This window comes from Alligator sinensis, unplaced genomic scaffold, assembly GCF_000455745.1.
Source record: "Alligator sinensis unplaced genomic scaffold, ASM45574v1 scaffold301_2, whole genome shotgun sequence".
Classification (NCBI taxonomy): domain Eukaryota; kingdom Metazoa; phylum Chordata; order Crocodylia; family Alligatoridae; genus Alligator; species Alligator sinensis.
The window spans coordinates 2,063,902-2,082,400 of NW_005841874.1; the positions used below are offsets into that span (position 1 = coordinate 2,063,902).

An 18,499-nucleotide genomic window follows, 5' to 3' on the forward strand; every position below is an offset into this window, starting at 1 on the left:
CTTGCAGAGATCACTGATGAGAAGATGATTACTGAAACCTACCCTTCTATGGCTGCTTCTTGCCCATACTGGACGCTTGTTCCATGAACAGCATCACAATATAGAGTTCAAGTTAGAATCTACCTACAGGATCCAAAATAAAGAGAACACCTGAATCAAATGCCTGATGCTCCATTAAGAATTGCAGCCCAGATCATTTCATACGCCCTATTGCAAGTGCATGGCACAGCATATGAAAGCATTTTTCATTCTTTATTCTTAGCCAAAATGCTGAGTAAATTATAATGTAGGGGTTTTTTTATTTCCATAGTCCCCAATTTCTTCATGAACTAAAAATCTGTTGCTAAATTCTCCAAGGAGTGAGGAGGTGGATTTAGATGATTTTTCCTGAGAGTATAGAGTCTGCTGGCATTTAATTAATCTCCTCAACTGTTATCTTGCTCTGAAGGATGGATCCTAACTGAATTACCAAGGTGTGAAAATAGTCTACACTTTGTACTGTTCTACTCTTGGACTTTCTGTAATAAAGATTATGTTCATTTGTTACAGAGGTGTGTTTTTGTGAATTTCTTTTATCTCAAGTGCTTTTTCTCACCTACGTTTTCTAAGACGTAGGTATCGCGTATCTCTGGGGTGTGGTCTAGTGTCCTGCACATGGTCTAGGAGCCTGATAATCCTTGGTTCTTGTGACAGCAACTCTCTGTGATCTTGGGCAAGTCACCAAACCTTTTCTCTTAAGTTCACCAGGATTTAAAAGACACAGCACTTTGATAATTCCCAGGGATGTAGCTGACTACTCATTAACTATTTTAAAAGGTACTTGCAGGATAAAACATGCTAAAAGTTTTTTATGAAAAGGCACTGGGTGAAATATACCCTTTGCCTATACAGTGGTGCAACTTTGAAATATGACCTTTTCCTAAGGGAGGCATTGCTTTTGAGAAATGGAAACTTGTTCAGTGGAATTCACCAAGGGCAGCACATACCGTTTTACCGCTTTCGGATTGCATTTGTGTATTTTTAGCCCACCCTGAACGGTCCACTGACAGTGACTTGTAATGTCGCTGTTACCGTATATTAAACATGAAGTCAATCTCAGCAAAACAATGGGTTAAATAGATTATTCATCTTCATCTCATTACTTCTGTGAGGCCCTTCTATCTTTGCACAAGATGGCTAGGGCCATGGAGGAAAGCTGTATAGATAAGGTTGGTTAAAGAAATGAGGCCCAACCTTTTTGGTAAGAGTGCCATAAACTAAGCCCCATACCCTCCAAGTGCTAGTGCGATCCCCTTCTAATGCCTGCTCTACTTTCTGCTCCCTGCCCTGTGCTCCTGTCTGATCTGCTGCTCTGCTTTCTGCCCTATCACTGTGCTGTTTGACCTCTTCTGATCTGTTGCATGCCACACAGGCTTCTCATGCCACTTGTGGCATGCATGCTACAGGTTGGTCACCCCTGGGTTGAGAGGTGAAGTGATGGGGGGCCATTGCTATTCATGAGTAAAATGAGGGGTTCTGGTCTGGAGGGAAGAACCATGTTCTGTTCTTTGTAAGCGAGGAGAAATGGATCTCTAATAATAGCGTCGATCTGTGCAGTGATGGGGGTGCCTGGAGATTAGACCAGTGGTTGTCAACCTTTTCAGACTCAAGGCATCCCTTGGAAAAGGCCAGCTTTTAAGTTTTCATTGGTTTTTGGCTCCAGAAAAAAAAATGGAGCAATTCACTTGTTGCAAAGAACTTAGAAAGACCACAATAGAGCAAAATGTTTTTAACATTATGAATTCCTACTAAAATTTCCAGGTTTATCTTGTGACTCATGACAGTGCTAACATTGCGTGACTCCTTTGAAAGGATCTCAGTGCACCCCAGGGTGCCATGGCACCCTGATTGAGACTCATGCTCTAGATCTTTTCTCATTCTTGAGAATAATAAATGAAGACGGAGTAACTGTCAAACACATGACGTTTTGCTGACACAACATTTGGAAGGGAAATGGGAATGTCACCAGGCTTAAAGCCCAAGTGTTTTGAATCCACTGATGAAATGGCTTTGGCAGACAGCGCCTAGAGACAATTACATTTTTTAAAAATTAAAGGGAGTAAATTAAAAAAAAAATAAGGGAGAAAGGGGATTAACTAATAAATTAAGAATAAAAAATGCTCAGGGGCAACAAGCAAAGGAAAGCAAAAAGGAAGGAAGGAACAGTTGCAGCTGCTCTGCTTTCTATGCTCCGGGCTGTGGTAGGGCAGGCACATGAGACCGTGCAGGGCACAGGTGCGACCCAGCAGACACGGCTATTCAAAGGTGCAGTCTTATGTATGTAGGGCACATGCACCGCTTGAATGGGATCCACGCTGTCAAACATTTAAAGACTGGATTTGTATTTAATCATGCGTAACAAAAAAAAGATGACATTAATATGCAGGCGATATACTCCAGGCTACAATTCTTTACATGAAGGAAGTCAATGGATTATTCTTATGGGCGGATTATCTTGTTCTTTCCTATACTCGGCCTCCCTCATATCTGTGATCTTTGCACATGGTTAAAAAAAATTCTGCTGCCGTAATTGTTCGGCCGCAACAGCACTCAAGGTTGTTTGTGTTGCTGCTTTCCCAACCAGCCATAAAACACACGGCACCCTGTATTTCTCCTTCTCTGCAGGCACTTCACCACCGCCCACGGTAGTTTCCAGATTCCTGCCTCTCAGTATTTGAAATCAGGATGTCGTCTCATTTCTTCAGGTCGTTATTTTCCTCTTTATTTAAAATAGAAAATCCAAAGTTGTGTTTACATTTGCCTATGAATATAACATAGCACATGATCTTTTATTTTAGACCAAGCGGGTCTGATAAAAGGTATCAGGTTCACACGACGAACCCGTGTCTGCCAATGTCCGTAGATCAACACGGCTACAACCTACACCCCCGTGACACAGCACATGTTTTAATATCAAGTTTTAACATCTCCTTTCTCCTTAAGGAAAAATGTATGAAAGCTGCCGACGGGCTGTGCTGCTGCCGTGAACAGGGGCGAGCGGGGGAATTGGTTTTCCTTTCACAATAATTTTAGCATCTTTATTTGTACTTGATACGGAGGTAAGTAACCATTAAACATCGGCAGTGTCCGGTTGTCGTTCGCATTTTGATTCGACTGCTTCCACACTCGACGCTTGTATTCGATGCAGCGCCCCGATCTCATTCGATCTCATCCCTTAAAAACCACATATCACGCGTGAATTAAACTGTCACGGTTCTTTGGGTAAATCTGATCTCTTTTCTCAATTAGTCGGAAAAAACTCTTCTTCGTCAGCTTTCGGGTCGAAATACCCTTCCTTCGTCCGGGCGAGGAAGCAGGAACGGTCCAGCACACGCTTGCGATATAACCGCATCCACCCCCGACATGATTTCCCCCACTAAAAACACCACCTCCGCCCACCTTGTATTCGGGCTTTGTCAGACCCATTTAATTCCTCCCTAATTAACCAAATTAAACGCTGCCCTCTGGCGTGCAGAAGCAGCCTAAATGTGTTACGAGGCCGGTCTGGACCGGTTTTTTTTAGAAACGTCTATTGGGGTAGCGTTAGGAGGGACGAACTCAATGCTTTCGGGGGCGTGAGAGCCCCACGCCGAAGATAACCCAGCCGTCGGGGCGGCAGTTCCCCGCTGAGGAGCCGCGAGATCCTTTTAAGGTGCTGTGAAATATCATTAATGTATGTACATATGTTCATATAGGCGTTCATGTGCACAGGCGATTGCCAGGTAAAAGGTTGAGGTTTCAAAGAGCAATGAGGACTGGCGGTTGAGGCGATAGCTTTATTAGACCAACTACAATTTGGGTCCCTTCCAGGCCTAATGTCTATGAAATCTAAGGGAAAGGGCAACGTGGGGCGCTCTGAGCCCTTTGTGACAGGAAGATTTGCTACTGTGCATGTTAACAGCAGGCATTTTCTGAGGGGGCTTTGAGTCCGAGAGGCCCGGCTGCTTGCAGGGACCGACGCGCTGCGGCGCTGTCTGAGGGGACTGCCCGCTGCAGCCGCCTGAGGGGAGAGGCTCCACCAATCACGCGCCTCCGAGGCAAGCCCCGCCCCCACGGCCCGGGGCGGGGCGGGCGCGAGCTCGAGCTCCCCCGGGACACCTGCCCCCTGCTCCGGGACACCCCGTGCCCCCGGGAGCCCCGCCCCCGTTGTGGGAGGGCTCCGCCCCCTGCGAGAGGGCTGCTGGGCCCGGCTGAGGGCAGGGACGGGCGGTGTGACGTGACCCGACCCCCCCCGTGCAGGGCCCGGCCGCCGCGTGAGTCCAGGTGTTCAACACCTGCAGTCATTTTCCCCGCAGCTCATGCAGGCAAAACCCAGAGGCAGTCTTAGTTATTTATTTTTTAAATCTGTATGTATCTATATACAGTATATCTACCTATCTATCTGTCTGTCTGTATCCATGTGTATCTATATATCTATATCCATATCTCTATATCCATGTATACCTATATCTATATGTATCTATTTATGTCTATATACCTGTCTACATCTATATCTATCTATAGCACTCTCTCTCTCTCTCTCTCTCTCTAGACATAGATATATATTAAATGGGAGGTGGTTCATATATATAGAGAGAGAGAGAGATGTAGATGGGTATATAGATATCTATAGCTATAGATACAGAGTAGATATAGATATATCTATCTATTTATCTATACGTATATAGAGAGATAGATATAGAGATATAGATGCGTGTATGTATACTATATGTATATAGCACCCCGGATAAGCATTTCTACACAAACCTAACAGCGCATCTAAAACCCGCGCCCCTGTCAGGGGATCTGTACCGGTTTTGGGGCTCGTTACCACGCCTCAAAATAAAGAAACGTGTTGACTCGAAAGGCCCAGTTCTCGCTCGCTCTCTCCCTGGTGATTTCCAGCGAGCAGTATAAAGTAACTACTGTTAGACCAGCTGAGTAAACTCAAGGTGATTTAATTAAAGATATCGATCTTGTCAAAAAAAAGTTTGCCTGCCAATAGAAAGTGAATAATACTTATTTGTGTACTTAATTGCCTGCTCATTGTCATATTTTTTTCAGTATACAGTTGTTTTTCAGCAGATACGATCATTTTGAGCTTCCCATATGGTAATTTCGTATTTAACGCCTGGCAATGCTGGGCATCGGGCTTCCTGTGCTCCCCAGGCAGCAGCCGAGACTGACAGGCAAGGATTTTTTGGGAAGCAGTGAGTCCCTGTCTGGGGACGTGGGGGGCGGTTTACCTCGTCGTGTGTCCAGGAAGCTGAGCTGGGCTGGGCGCCAGGCTCTGCATGGGAAGCACCCATGGAAACGTCTTCCATCTGATGAAGAACAAGGGGGGTTTTCTTAAAATGATTTTTCGCATTTTCTGTAAGCGCGGCCTTTGGGCCCACAGCTGCATTCCAGTAAAGCTCGCGCATCTTCCTGAAGCTGGCTCTCGCCAGCAAAGAGCAGCCATCCCCTCAGAAAATCATAGATTTATAGAAAATAAGGGTTGGGAGGGACCTCGGGAAGTCATCAGTCCAACCCCCTGCTCAAAGCAGGATCGTCCCTAATAAAACCCCCCAAAAAGCCACCAGCAGGCCCCAGCACTGAGCTTCCTCTGCAGGCAGGGGAAGTAGGTTGCTGGCAAGAAAACGTCAACATCAACCTTGATTTTCTTTTTTAGGATCGGGCCCCAGTGATTGCTCCAAACAGTCATGGTTCATTTGGGTTTTCTGAATAAAGACACTTGTTTTAGTTCATTCATCGTGTCCATAGTCTACTTAACGTGGCTTTTCTCCTGGTAACACACTGAATGTTTGGCCAAAACTATACGAATTACTGTGTAGCCAAGGCAGTAGCAAGTGAGTGAATTAACTTTGGCAGCCAGGGTGAGCCATCAGCAGCTCTCTCCAGTGAAGACCAGTAGGAATCCCTTCAGAAAAGACCTAGTAAAACTAAAAACCACTGTCAGACCCCCAACACTGAGCCTCCTTTACGGGCAGGGGAGCAGGTCACAGATAAGAAAATATAAACAGTCTTGATTTTTGTTTGTTTGTTTGTTTGTTTTTCGGATTGAGCCCCAGCATTTGCCCCCAAATGGTCACAGCTTGCTTGGGTTTTCTGTGTTTTCACTTGTAAATAAAGACACTGATTTTGGTCAATTTTTCATCTCATCCATACATATTCTACTTAATATTGCTTTTCTGCTTCTGTTAATGCACTGACTGGTCAGCCAACATCAATTCCCCCTTAGCCAAAGCAGTTTAGCAAATGCATTAATTATTAACTTCATCTCCCAGGATGAACCATCGAAGCCAATCATCTATCCAGATCTGTCTCTTTCTCAGTTTGTGGCCGGTGATGTATGTGGTGCTAAATGTGGATCCAGCTTGCAGAGCTTCTCCATCCAGCCCACCTGACACTGGAAGGTGTGGGATGTGCTGGGTGGGGATTGCCTGATGTGGAATTGGGGGCGCTTGGGTCTTGGTGCCAGCAGCAGGAAGATAAGTGAGGGCTGATACAGTCACAGTCACCCACCAGCCACTTCACTCACTGCTGTGGTCCCAGCTCCTTGGCTGCTGCTGCTGCAGCACCAGCAGCTTTGGCTCTGGCAGGGGGCAGGTGACAGGAGCTAGACTGCACCATGAGCCCCATGCCAGAGCCAGAGCTGCTGCCACCACTGCTGCAGGCCCCAGGTCTGAGCTAAAGCTGCTACTACCATGTGGCCTGGACTGGATCCAGTTTGAGTTTGACACCTCTGATATAGTCTATGAATTAGACTACCTGGCCTGAGGCTCAGGAATCGACTTGTGGGTTAGTTAAAACCATTTTGAAAGAGGAGCGTGTTTAAACTTGTGGGCAACTATTTCATCTTCTCTACTGGAACATCTCTATTTTGGCTTATTTGTTACTTCTATGACTGCTTTTTCTCTCAACTTTTTTGTATCTCTTTTGCTTGTTTCTTTTCTCTTGTTCCCTCCAGCATCACCTCTTTTCATTGTCCCCTGCCACCACCCACTTAACCTCTCCGTTTTTCTCTTTACCCAACCACTTCATGTCCTCTTTTGTACTGCCCTGCATACCTTGAACCGCCTCCCATTTAATAAACGCAAGGGATAGACCATTGTCTTCTTCAAGAGCCTTCTAAAAACCTATTATTTAAAATATTCCAATCTGAATGATCCCTCGCTATTTTTAAAATTAAATTATGATCTTGTGTCTATGGTGTCTTTAAGCTGTCAGTTCCTTTGAGAAGAGACATTTTTTTTTGTTTGGCACATCTTGCTAGTTGCACAGTGTCACAGACTATGTAAATAATTATGTCACAAATCACTTCAGAAACATATCCACTGTGTCTTCACTACACCCAAGAAGATAAATAGCTCTTGTTAATGTTTTATTTTTCTTTGTATGTTTACTATTTTTCTACAGAAAATGGATTTGGGGACAGAAAATCGTGAGATATGCCTCAACAACAGGTATTAAGTTATATTCTTTATCCATAATGGTTTAACTTTTAAAAACGCTATAGGATAAAATTAGCTTTAGAAAATTAGTTATAGAAGTTTGACAATTATAGCTTCTTGATCTATAAATGGTCAGTAGACTACATTTTCCCAAGAAGTGTCTGTATATTGGATGTAACAAAAAGCCTCTATAAAAAGGTTTTAAAGAATTTCATCTATTAGTTATATTTATTTCATGTCAGTTTCATTTAGTTTTGTACCTTTTTTACTCAGAGATCTTTTTTATGCAAAGGTTGCAAAATCATTGTGAAACTTTTACCTTTCTTCAATAGCATAACATCATAAATTGCAAACTATATGCTAAAGAATGTAAGCAGATACAGTCTTTTGCTTTGCTCTTCTATATATATATATATATATATTTGCAAGAAATAAAAAGAATAAACAAATAATATGAACAGTAACAAATCAGTCTGGAAATGAAAGAATTTGAAATTCAGGAATCTTGGAAAACATTACTGACAGAGGTAAAAGTGTATTTTCATTTAAAAGTATTTTAACCTGACTGCTCCTTTGTACAGGAGGCCACAGCATAGAGAAGGTCCTGATTGCAAATCGAGGAGAAATTGCTTGTAGGGTAATACGGACGGCAAGGAAGATGGGTGTGAAGTCTATAGCAGTTTACAGTGATGCAGACAAGAATTCCATGCATGTAGCAATGGTAAAGTATAGTTGTTATGCACGTGAGTCATTCTATTTAAATGGTAGGTCCAGCACTTAGAGAAAAGTTAATTGCATGCATAGCCTTCTGTGGGACCATGTCCACAGAATAATTGTTAATAACTGAAGAGAAAATGAAATTGCATGGTTAAATAATTCCAGTACCTAAGGAAGCATCATTGGTTAGTACAGTGTATTTTATCTTCTGAAGGTCTAGCTACAGTTTTTGACGTATAAGCAAAAAGGTCTCTTGTCTCATTTTAGAGCCCTACAGACATTATAAAGCTAACACAGAGCTTGCCTTTCTAAACCCAGCTAAGCTCTTTCTGAAGAGGGAACAATTTAAGCCCCAGGATACAGGTTTAAAATTTCTTTGTGATTGACTAGTAAATGGCTAGTAATAATTCATCTCTCTCCTACAACAGGCAGATGAAGCATATTTCATTGGCCCAGCTGCCTCTCAACAGAGCTACTTGTCCATGGAAAAAATAATGCAGGTGGCCAAAAAGTCAGCAGCACAGGTAAATATAACTGCATTACCCCCCAGAACTACACACAGCTGATACAGTGGGGTCTCTGAACGATTACACTTCTATTTTTAAGAAATGTGGTGTGAATGTGTTCTTCTGCATGTGTGTGAAAATTCAGTTGAGTTGCTGGATTTAATCTTGGATTTTTGCAAATTAAAAAGTGAAGATTCAGCAGTCATGGCAAGTATCCTAAATGCTTTTTTATAGAAGATGCAACATGTCTTATTCTAAGTATGTAAACACATTATCCTCTTGGCGTCTTTCTTGGCTTATTATTTCTTTCACATCATAAAGTAGTTAAAAAAAATTGTTTGTTGTGATCAAATAGTATTTTTGAGATGTTATATGCAGCGTAACAGTCTTTAAAGTATCCAAAATAATTTAAATGAGACTTAGATCTTACGTTTCTTGTCGCTTTAAAAAAATGGGACTTTTAAAAAGATTGGCTCCCAAATCACTTTGATGTTTCTGCAGTCATTGCCCTAGTGGCATATAATGTTGCAAGACCTAGATATATAGTGTGGATCTACAAAAATGTTCTTAGTTAATTTGCACAATTGGAATGTCTGCTCCAAAGAATTTATAATCTGAAGGCCTGATCCCATTGTGATGCTCGTAGATGTAGATATTTTCAAGCAGAGTTCCACTGAAGTCACAGACTAACTGTATTCATGTGGTTAACTTTTTGCAGGATCAGGCTGTAAATAGCATACATACAACATGAAAAAACAATTTCCTTTAAAGTTAACTTTTGGCATAATACCTTATCTTTGTGACTCAACTCTTCTGATACATATATATCCTTTATAAACAGAATATTTATGCTTATGGTGTTTTATCCCTGGTGATTCTATTCCATATTTTCCCCCCATCCTCTACATAAGCTGTAATTTTAGGATTTTGTAAGTTATGTTAGGATATGAGTCAACAGTGTGCCCTTGTTGCCAAGAAGACTAACAGCATACTGGGCTGCATTATTAGTAGGAGCATTACCAGCAGATCGAAGGAAGTAATTATTCCCCTCTATTCTACATTGATGAAGCCACATCTGGAGTAGTGTGTCCAATTTGGAGGGGGGAGCAACAAAAATGATTCAGGGGCTGGGGCACATAACTTCTGAGGAAAAGCTGAAGGAACTGAGCTTATTTAGTCTGCAGAAGAGAAGACTGAGAGGGGATTTGATAACAGCTTTTAACTCCTTGAAGGGGGGATTCCAAAGAGGATGGAGCTGCCTGTTCTCAGTGGTGACAGATGACAGAGCAAGGAGCAATGGTCTCAAGTTGCAGCAAGGGAAGTTTAGGTTAGATACTAAGAAAAACCTTGTCACTAAGAGGGTGGTGAAGCACTGGAATGGGTTACCTGGAGAGGTGGTGGAATCTCTAGTTGGAGGTTTTTAAGACTAAGCTTGACAAAGCCCTGTCTGGATGGTCCTGCTTTGAGCAGGGGGTTGGACTAGATGACTTCCTGAGGTCCCTTCCAACCCTAATTTTCTATGATTCTACGACAAAATGTGGTAATTGTCATATTGTTTTAGGCTATACATCCAGGTTATGGTTTCCTCTCAGAAAATACAGAGTTTGCAGAGTTGTGCAAGCAAGAGGGAATCATCTTCATAGGTCCTCCTTCATCTGCTATCAGAGATATGGGTATAAAGAGGTACCTGTTTCTGCTTTGTTTTTCACTGCATTGTGTAATTTACAAGCTTACTGAAGCTGTTTGCTACATAATTTACTCTTTGCATATTTGTTGTATTTTGTGCAGAAGAGAATGGAATAGCTATATACTTTTCATAGTTCTAAAATTAATGTATCTATGGGACCATTCCAGATTTTTCAGTTAATAAGATCGTGTCATAAAATATAGCAATCACACTACATACAATAGTGGGATTAGTTCTTTGCATGATTATATGGAAAGGTCCAGGTCTGCTCTCTTGCATGTTGGGTAGGAAAGCACTGGTACGACTGTGGGAGCTCTGTCCATGGTGGTGGAATGGAGAGTCTGAGGTCTGTGTAGAGGCATATGTGGCTGATATAGAATGGTTTTCTTGGGCTTCAGGAAGAATCCTATTCTACTTTCCTTGGGCCTCAGAGAATTTCCAGGGCAAAAAGCACAGATCATGGAGGGTGGATGTTAGCGGCTGCTCTACCAATGACACTTTGAAAAAGAAACGCACGTTATTACAGTAGTTTACATACAGAATTGTTCAAAATAATTTGGTGCCTCCATTGAGATTAATTTTACAATGCATATTAATGTGAATAGTTTATTTTAACTAGTGTAATGTCCACACTTGCAGATCCCATTTCTTTGGTTTTCTTAAGCAATACAAAAATTACTTTGTGCACAGTGTGAGTAGCACTGCTGAAGTCAAGTCAGTGGAACTACTTCCATGAACAGAGTTAAGCATATAAAAAAGTGTTTGTGGATCTGGGGCCTGTTGTAAGAAATAAGCATTATTGTTGCCACTTTTAAAAAAAAAAAATGTTCTTTTGAAGCACTTCCAAGGTGATAATGTCTGCTGCTGGGGTTCCTGTCATTGAAGGTTATCATGGTGACGATCAATCTGATGAATGTCTAAAAGAACATGCCAAGAAAATTGGGTATCCAGTAATGATTAAAGCTGTTCGTGGAGGAGGAGGAAAGGTAGGGATACTACTGAAGATTTGTTTATTACGTGAAGTGAAGTTGTGCTAAACTGAAGTGTAATGCCTTCTGTTGCTTGTAATTGAATTCTGTAAAAGCAGTCTTAACAGGAACAGAACTGCTATTAAGTTAATAAAATAATGTTCAACATATCATTGACTAAAAGGAAGTGAAAATTCACAATATTGGGCCAAATAGTTTGACTAATATAAATCAATATTTAGGCTGGACATAAGGAAGAACTTCTTCACTGTCCGAGCACCCAAAGTTTGGAATGGACTGCCACCAGAGGCGGCTCAAGCACCCACTTTGAACACCTTCAAGACACATTTGGATGCTTATCTTGTTGGGATCCTATGATCCCTGCTGACTTCCTGCCCCTGGGGCAGGGGGCTGGACTTAAACAGGCTTGGGACATTTCACACAAGCAGAGAATTTGGCCCATTGTGTCATGTGAGGTCACATGAGGTTTAATCATTGTGTAATGGTGGCCTTTGTTGTGATTTTTAATTGTGGCTTTAGAGTTGAGATTGCTGAATGGACTCTTAGAAATAGCCGGTGACCAGCCAGCAGCCAACTGATATTTATTCCACAGTGACCCTGCTGACTAAATCTGATTCTGCTTTGAAAGGTGACTGTGTAAAAATGACATTGTAGAATTCCAGATTTGTCTGTAGGATTTCTCAAACTACTGTATTTTACGTACTCAGGAAAAACAGTGTTTTTCTTCTGCCTACAAGTCCTGAAAATTCACTACGGGGTTCAAAAGTCAAATTGAATTCTATTCTCAATTATTCCAGCACAGCACATGACTGTTTAATTATATCCTTAGTGATACTTTAAGTGAGATGTTTACAGAAAATTAATTGATTGGAAGTTAGGGGACTTGGCCATCTGTAAGTATGTTAGGGGTGAGTATCGGGATCTAGGAGAAAAACTATTCACTAGGGGCCCCCAGGGGAGGACAAGGAGCAATGGCCATCAACTGTTAGAGCAGCGGTTCTGAACCTTTTTCAGTCGACGTACCCCTTGGTCTCAGAGTGAGATTTCACGTACCCCCTTTCAATGGAAAATTAATTTTTTAGGTCCTTCGACCTGTGTTAGACAATGTATAAAATATATCTCATGTACCCCTGGTTCAGAACCTCTATGTTACAGGATGGTTTCAGGTTGGATGTAAGTAAGAACTTCTTTATAGTAAGGGTGATCAGAATCTGGAATAGACTTCCCAAGGAGGTGCTGTAGTCCTCTACCTGGGAAGTCTTCAAGAGGATACTGAACAAGATACCTTGCTGGAATCATTTGATCTCAGCAGTATTCCTGCCCAGAGCAGGGGGATTGGACTCGATCTTTTGAGGTCCCTTCCAGCCCTTCAGTTCTATGATTCTATGATTCTGTTGATGAATAAGAAGCAGCAAAATTGTTTTATTGTTAAATAAATGCATTTTAATTGTTGTAATCACCCAGTGGTGGATTTTTAAAAAATATATATATTTATAATTGACTTGTTCTTTGGTAGATATTTAGATAAGGATCTGTTACATCTTAGGGCATGAGAATTGCTCATTCAGAAAAAGAGTTTCTGGACCAGCTGGAGTCAGCCAGGAGGGAAGCAAAGAAATCTTTCAATGATGATGCTATGCTGATAGAGAAATTTGTAGACAATCCAAGGTAAGAGAAATAAATATTTTAATCCTGAAGATGTGTTTAAGAGCTATACTGCTATGTTTATATAAAATAATAGTCTCTCTTACACCGTTTGTATGTACTGTGACACTTAAATAGTAACAGGCAGAATTGTTAATTTAACAAAGTATTGAATGAATCATTGTAACTATGAATTATAACAACGTGTAACATAAATCTAGCTGTTTTGACACGATAGCAGCTGTCTAATTCTAATTGTAGAGTGTATCCCAGTCATCACGTAATGTCTATAGTTAAGAATGCAAAATGCCTCATCATTACAGCAGGCTTTTAACCTCACTGTTCTTTTAAGTCTGGAGGAAGTGTTGTCTAGAGTGCTCAAGCACAGATATATAGTTGCCAGTAGACTGATACTCTCCAGTCCTGACTCCATCGACTTCATTTATGCCCCTAAACAAGTCACTTAATCTGTCTGCCTCAGTGCGCAAGCGGGGTGATTCAAGCCTGTGATAAAGAGCCACGCAGATGATCAGAGGTCAGGAAAATAGACCTTATGGCGAGAGGCTGAGAGCTATCGGACTCTTCAGCCTGGAAAAGCACAGGCTCAGGGGCAATCTGATGACTGCCTGTCAGTTTATAAGGGGTGTTCATCAGGATCTGGGGGAATGTCTGTTCATCAGAGCGCCCCAAGGGATGACAAGGTCGAACAGTTATAAGCTCCTGCAAGACCGTTTCAGGCTGGACATAAGGAAGAACTTCCTTACTGTCCGAGCCCCCAAGGTCTGGAATAGCCTACCATCAGAGGTGGTTCAAGCACCGACTTTGAACGCCTTCAAGAGAAAATTGGATGTTTATCTTGCTGGGATCCTGTGACCCCAGCTAATTTCCTGCCCCTGGGGCAGGGAGCTGGATTCGATGATCTTCCAAGGTCCCTTCCAGCCCTAATGTCTATGAAATCACTGCCAAACTGTCACAAACTACCAGTTGGTCCCCTGAAATGTTACAAATTACCCCTGAGTCTGAGGAGGGGTAAGAACCAAAGGATCAATATGTAAGTACAAAATTCCCAGATTTAATGTAGAAAAAAATACATTGGGACCAGAAAAAAAAAAACAGAAGTATCAGGTGCTGGATGTTGATTTCCATGGGTTTGTTTTTCAATTTGCCACGTTTCAGTATAACGACTAGTGTTCAGAATCCCATTGGAACTAGTATCTTTAGGCAGTGTTGTGCAGTGACTAGCTCTGACTGTTAACGTACTCCTGCTGAGGGAAGGCCCTGTTGCTGCAGTGGGCTGAGCCAGTGTGGGCCTCTGCATCTGTGTGGCACCCTGCTGGAATCATTGAGGCTGCACACATGTGTAAGGGTTTGGCTCATTGCAACTTGCTGTAGATTGGGGCCTTAGGAATCTTTGGTAAAATACATTGAAATATTTGTTACCGTGAAACAGGCATGTTGAAGTCCAGGTGTTTGGTGACCAGCATGGCAATGCAGTCTATTTGTTTGAAAGAGACTGCAGTGTGCAGAGAAGACACCAGAAAATCATTGAAGAGGCTCCAGGGGTAAGCAGAGGGTTCCTAAACAGATGTAATAAATTAACATGATTTTAAGTTGCCGCTCTGCTATATATAGCAGTATCTGCTGGGTTGTACATTAATAAGTCTTAAGACATGTATAGAATTTGTTACGGAAAATAACTGTTCTTGTTGATGAGCTCTGAGAACAAACCAAAAACTGTGGACATGATTTTCCTAGATGGAATTTGACCATTATGCCATCTACTCATAGCAGTTTATTTTGGGCTGTTGCTGGTATCTGATCTTCTAGAACAAGGGGAAAAAACACTTGTACAATATGTATTATATATGTTATGCTTATTTTTCCTAATTTATCAAGGATTCTTGATTTTTTCAGAATTTAGGACACGAGGTGACTGCTGCTTGGGTCAGGAAACAGTTTATTGCCCTGATAAGATTTTTACACAGGTAGATATATTGTAGAGGCTCTGAAGCTTTGATCGCTATCAGAATCCAGGCACTGGTTTATGCAGACTGGAGGTCTAATGTTCTAGAACAGTTCCTAAATGGCTAAATTTATGCAAAACTTTTAAAAGAAAGCATAGGTAATTTATAGAATTAGATTTTAAATACAATATGGTTAAGGATTCTGTCAGTTTTCCAAAGATGACATACTAGCCATTTATTACGCCTGTGGAATCTGTAAGAGTTACAGTATGTTTTAATCGTTTGTATTAATATATTCATAGCCAGGAATTGGTCCTGAAGTCCGAAAGAAGCTTGGAGAAGCTGCTGTCAGAGCAGCTAAAGCAGTGAACTATGTGGGAGCAGGTAGGTCAGATTTAACTTCCTTCCAGTGCAGGTCTCTTAGTTTAATAGAACCTTGAACCTCAAGTCACATTTTCTTGTCTTGGAACCTCATACACGTGTGACATTTTTTCTAAGTTGGTCATGCTAAGTGAAGGGTGTAGTCCACACCTAATTTTCAAGCTTACTTAATTAAAGTAGTTTAAGAACACTTTATGTCACCTTTTAACTGAAAGTTTATAACAACATAGCAGGTAAAGTAGAATCGAGTCCTGATCAGTTACCTAATCCTGAGGTGTATGCGGGCTGTGTTACTCCCGTGAACTGTCCCATGCCATCACCACTTGTGTCAGGGGTGTAGGTTGTAGCCGTGTTGGTCTAAGGACATAGGCAGACAAGGTTCTTTGGGTAAATCCAATATCTTTTATAAAAGATATCAGATTTACCCAAAGAACTTTGTCTGCCTATCACCACTTACACATGTTTTTACCCATCTAATCAATACTTAGGCACATCTTTTACATTTCCACTATTTCCTTTTTCATCGATCATCCTCAAATTATCCTATTTCCATTTTAAGCATGGTTCTTGGGATCAATAGATTCTGATGTTTCCTAAGCAAATTAACATGAACATTTAAGAATGATGGATTCATAGCTTGATGTAATGCAGAGCCAAAAGCTTTTATCACTATAAGGATACAAATTTTAAAAGGTACTTAAACATATATCACTATAAGCTAACAAGAATGTCAGCACAATAAGTCTAACTCAGCATGCTTGCATAGCCAGATAATTGTATCCAGTGTAGTAAATAGATAATCACACAGTTAATTTTGAGTTGAATTGTTAAACTAATGAAAGTTGGTATGAATTCTGTGCCAAAGGTGGCAGGGGAATATTAAACAGAAAAGGCTAAGAAGTCTCAAAAGAAACAATTCAGACCAATAGTTTCATATTTGAAAGTAATTTTTTTATGAATACACATAAGATTATGAGAGCAAATAAAGGGAAACGATACTGCAAAGAACAAAATGTCAATATACAATCTGCAAGGTCATGTTTAAAAAAGAAACCCATGGAAGATGGCTGTGGTTTCTAGTGTGTTTACTAGATGAAAATCAGTTTATAAAATACTAACACCTCTAATGTGGCTGAAGATAAACTCTGGAGGAAATGTTTATTTTTAATTTGTAGAGTACAGTTCTTTCTGAAGCACTTTATAAATGGCATGCTTACTGCAAGACTGAGATACAGCTATTCCTGTAGAGCCGGGTTGCAGCTGAAAAGCACAGAATGCAAATCTATTACAATGTAGGCAGGACTTGGAGTTTCCAGGTCTCTACTTATGTGGGCTTTTAAGACAAACTGCATTGAACTCAGTACCACTCTATTAATCTGTTATGCTGGGATTTGATTCAGTGGCTTCTGGCAGTCTAGTTATTTTTGACCTGATGCTCAACCATTAACATAACTCCAGTTTTGTCAAAATATCTTTGTCAAACTGCAAAATGCTAAATGTTTGGCGGGGAAGAACACCACCTTCTTTTCTCAGTGAAATGTGCCCATATTTGATATTTTAGGGACTGTGGAATTTATTATGGACTCTCAACATAACTTCTACTTCATGGAGATGAACACCAGGCTTCAAGTGGAGCATCCAGTTACTGAGATGATCACAGGGACAGACTTGGTGGAGTGGCAGCTTAGGGTAAGGGGTTAACTAATTTTAATTGTAAGGGGTAGTATGGGTAGGTAAGTTCTCTGTGGTGCTCTGGTAGGATAGTGGTCCTCACTATTGATTGCTGGAGGCCCACAAGTAGTTTTAGAAGCTGATCTCACTTTCCTATTTGTGATCAATTCTCCTTGCTCCACAACATCCTCCTTTTTCTTTCTTTGATACGGAGAAATATTATAGACAGGCTCCAAAGCGAATTCAAAGTCCTTACAATATGAGGTGTTAAAGTGTCATAGGAAAGGACAGGTGATAATCAGGTATTTAACAGTATTATTTAGCATGTGGGGAATGGAAGCAGGAAGCTCTTAAGTTTATCCTTAAATTTCTGAATACTCTTTAGTAGCTCCATTTTTAATATGCAGAATGTTTCTTTGACCCAGACAATGCATGAAGCCAGGGCCAGAGGAACAAAACTCCTCGCAAAAGAGTAGGTCTGGTATTCTCTCTGTAGATACTTCAACAGAAATTCATTTATACCTGTGTGGACAGGTGCCTGACACATCCATCATATGTTCAGGAGAGACAATTATCTTCATATCTGCTAAGGATGACAAAGTTTTGAATCTCCAGGAGCTGGGGAGAAAAGAATAACACAGAGTGATGGAAGCCGTGAGTGAAGAGAACATCATGGTTATGGGTACAAATTAGTTTGGGCAGTGGGGTTCTGGGCGGCACCAAAGTTCAGAAACGGAACATGTCACTGGGGTGAAGAAAGGCTGGAAAAAACAGGCAAAATGGCTGCTTGATACAAGAATGCTGAAGCAAGGAGAGGCAGGATTTGGATCATTAGTCCAGAAGTGATTGTTGAGAATAGTAGAGTGATATGCTGGGATAGATGCAAACATTGTTGGGGAAGAGGGAAAATGGAAAGGGCTAAAAAAAGGTTTGTGATTGTGGCCTGGTGACAGTGGTAGCACAAAAAAATAGCGGCCACACATAATCAGGTGAAAAGAGATTATGTGAATCTGCAGGCTTAGTCTGATGTATTTATTGATCTCCATGAAGTTCAGTAGGAAGAGGAAGAGTTTAGAAAACCTCTGTGGTCCTGCGTGGTAGTATAAGTTACTAAACAACTTTGACTGGAAAGAATTTAGATTTCTGTTGTGGATGGGAAGTGTCACTGGTGAGATCAGCATTGGGAAGGGATCTGATTTAAGGCTTCCATTTTAGCTAACTGACCGCGTTAAATACTACAGGTTTCTTTGTGGTATTTTGCCTTTATAAGGCTTTCTGGCTCACCCTGAAGCTGATTTGTTTTCCTTCACTTCTAGATTGGCAGCCTGAATTCCTAATTACCTCTTAGTTTAAAAAATCCAGTATTATTAGAAATTCCTCTTGTGAATACCTTTTTGAAGTAGTAAAATATTTATAAGATGACAATTAACAAGTTTTTTCCAGTTACTGAGAGGGATTTTTCTTTCCC

General features: G+C 41.1%; 2 protein-coding genes across 5 annotated transcripts in view; both read left to right on the forward strand.

Annotated features, from left to right (window-relative positions):
- The window catches only part of LAMP3 (lysosomal associated membrane protein 3), a 28,258-nt gene extending 27,712 nt beyond the window's left edge, over positions 1–546 (forward strand). Inside the window, exon 7 of the mRNA XM_006017134.3 lies at positions 8–546. The gene's annotated coding sequence lies outside the window, so the exon portion shown is untranslated. The remainder of the gene's footprint in view (positions 1–7) is intronic.
- Positions 547–4,891: 4,345 nt separating this feature from the next.
- Positions 4,892–18,499, forward strand: part of MCCC1 (methylcrotonoyl-CoA carboxylase 1) — a 28,219-nt gene continuing 14,611 nt past the window's right edge. The window contains exons 1-10 of one of the 4 annotated variants that reach the window (XM_025195970.1): positions 4,892–4,970; positions 7,438–7,484; positions 8,054–8,193; positions 8,618–8,713; positions 10,257–10,378; positions 11,221–11,368; positions 12,918–13,039; positions 14,466–14,577; positions 15,282–15,363; positions 16,922–17,049. In XM_025195970.1, the coding sequence (XP_025051755.1) occupies positions 8,131–8,193; positions 8,618–8,713; positions 10,257–10,378; positions 11,221–11,368; positions 12,918–13,039; positions 14,466–14,577; positions 15,282–15,363; positions 16,922–17,049 (873 nt within the window). In that variant the 5' untranslated portion in view covers positions 4,892–4,970; positions 7,438–7,484; positions 8,054–8,130. Of the gene's footprint in view, positions 4,971–7,437; positions 7,485–8,053; positions 8,194–8,617; positions 8,714–10,256; positions 10,379–11,220; positions 11,369–12,917; positions 13,040–14,465; positions 14,578–15,281; positions 15,364–16,921; positions 17,050–18,499 lie in introns of those variants that run through there. The other 3 variants (XM_025195969.1, XM_025195971.1, XM_025195972.1) reach the window with 3 other exon arrangements.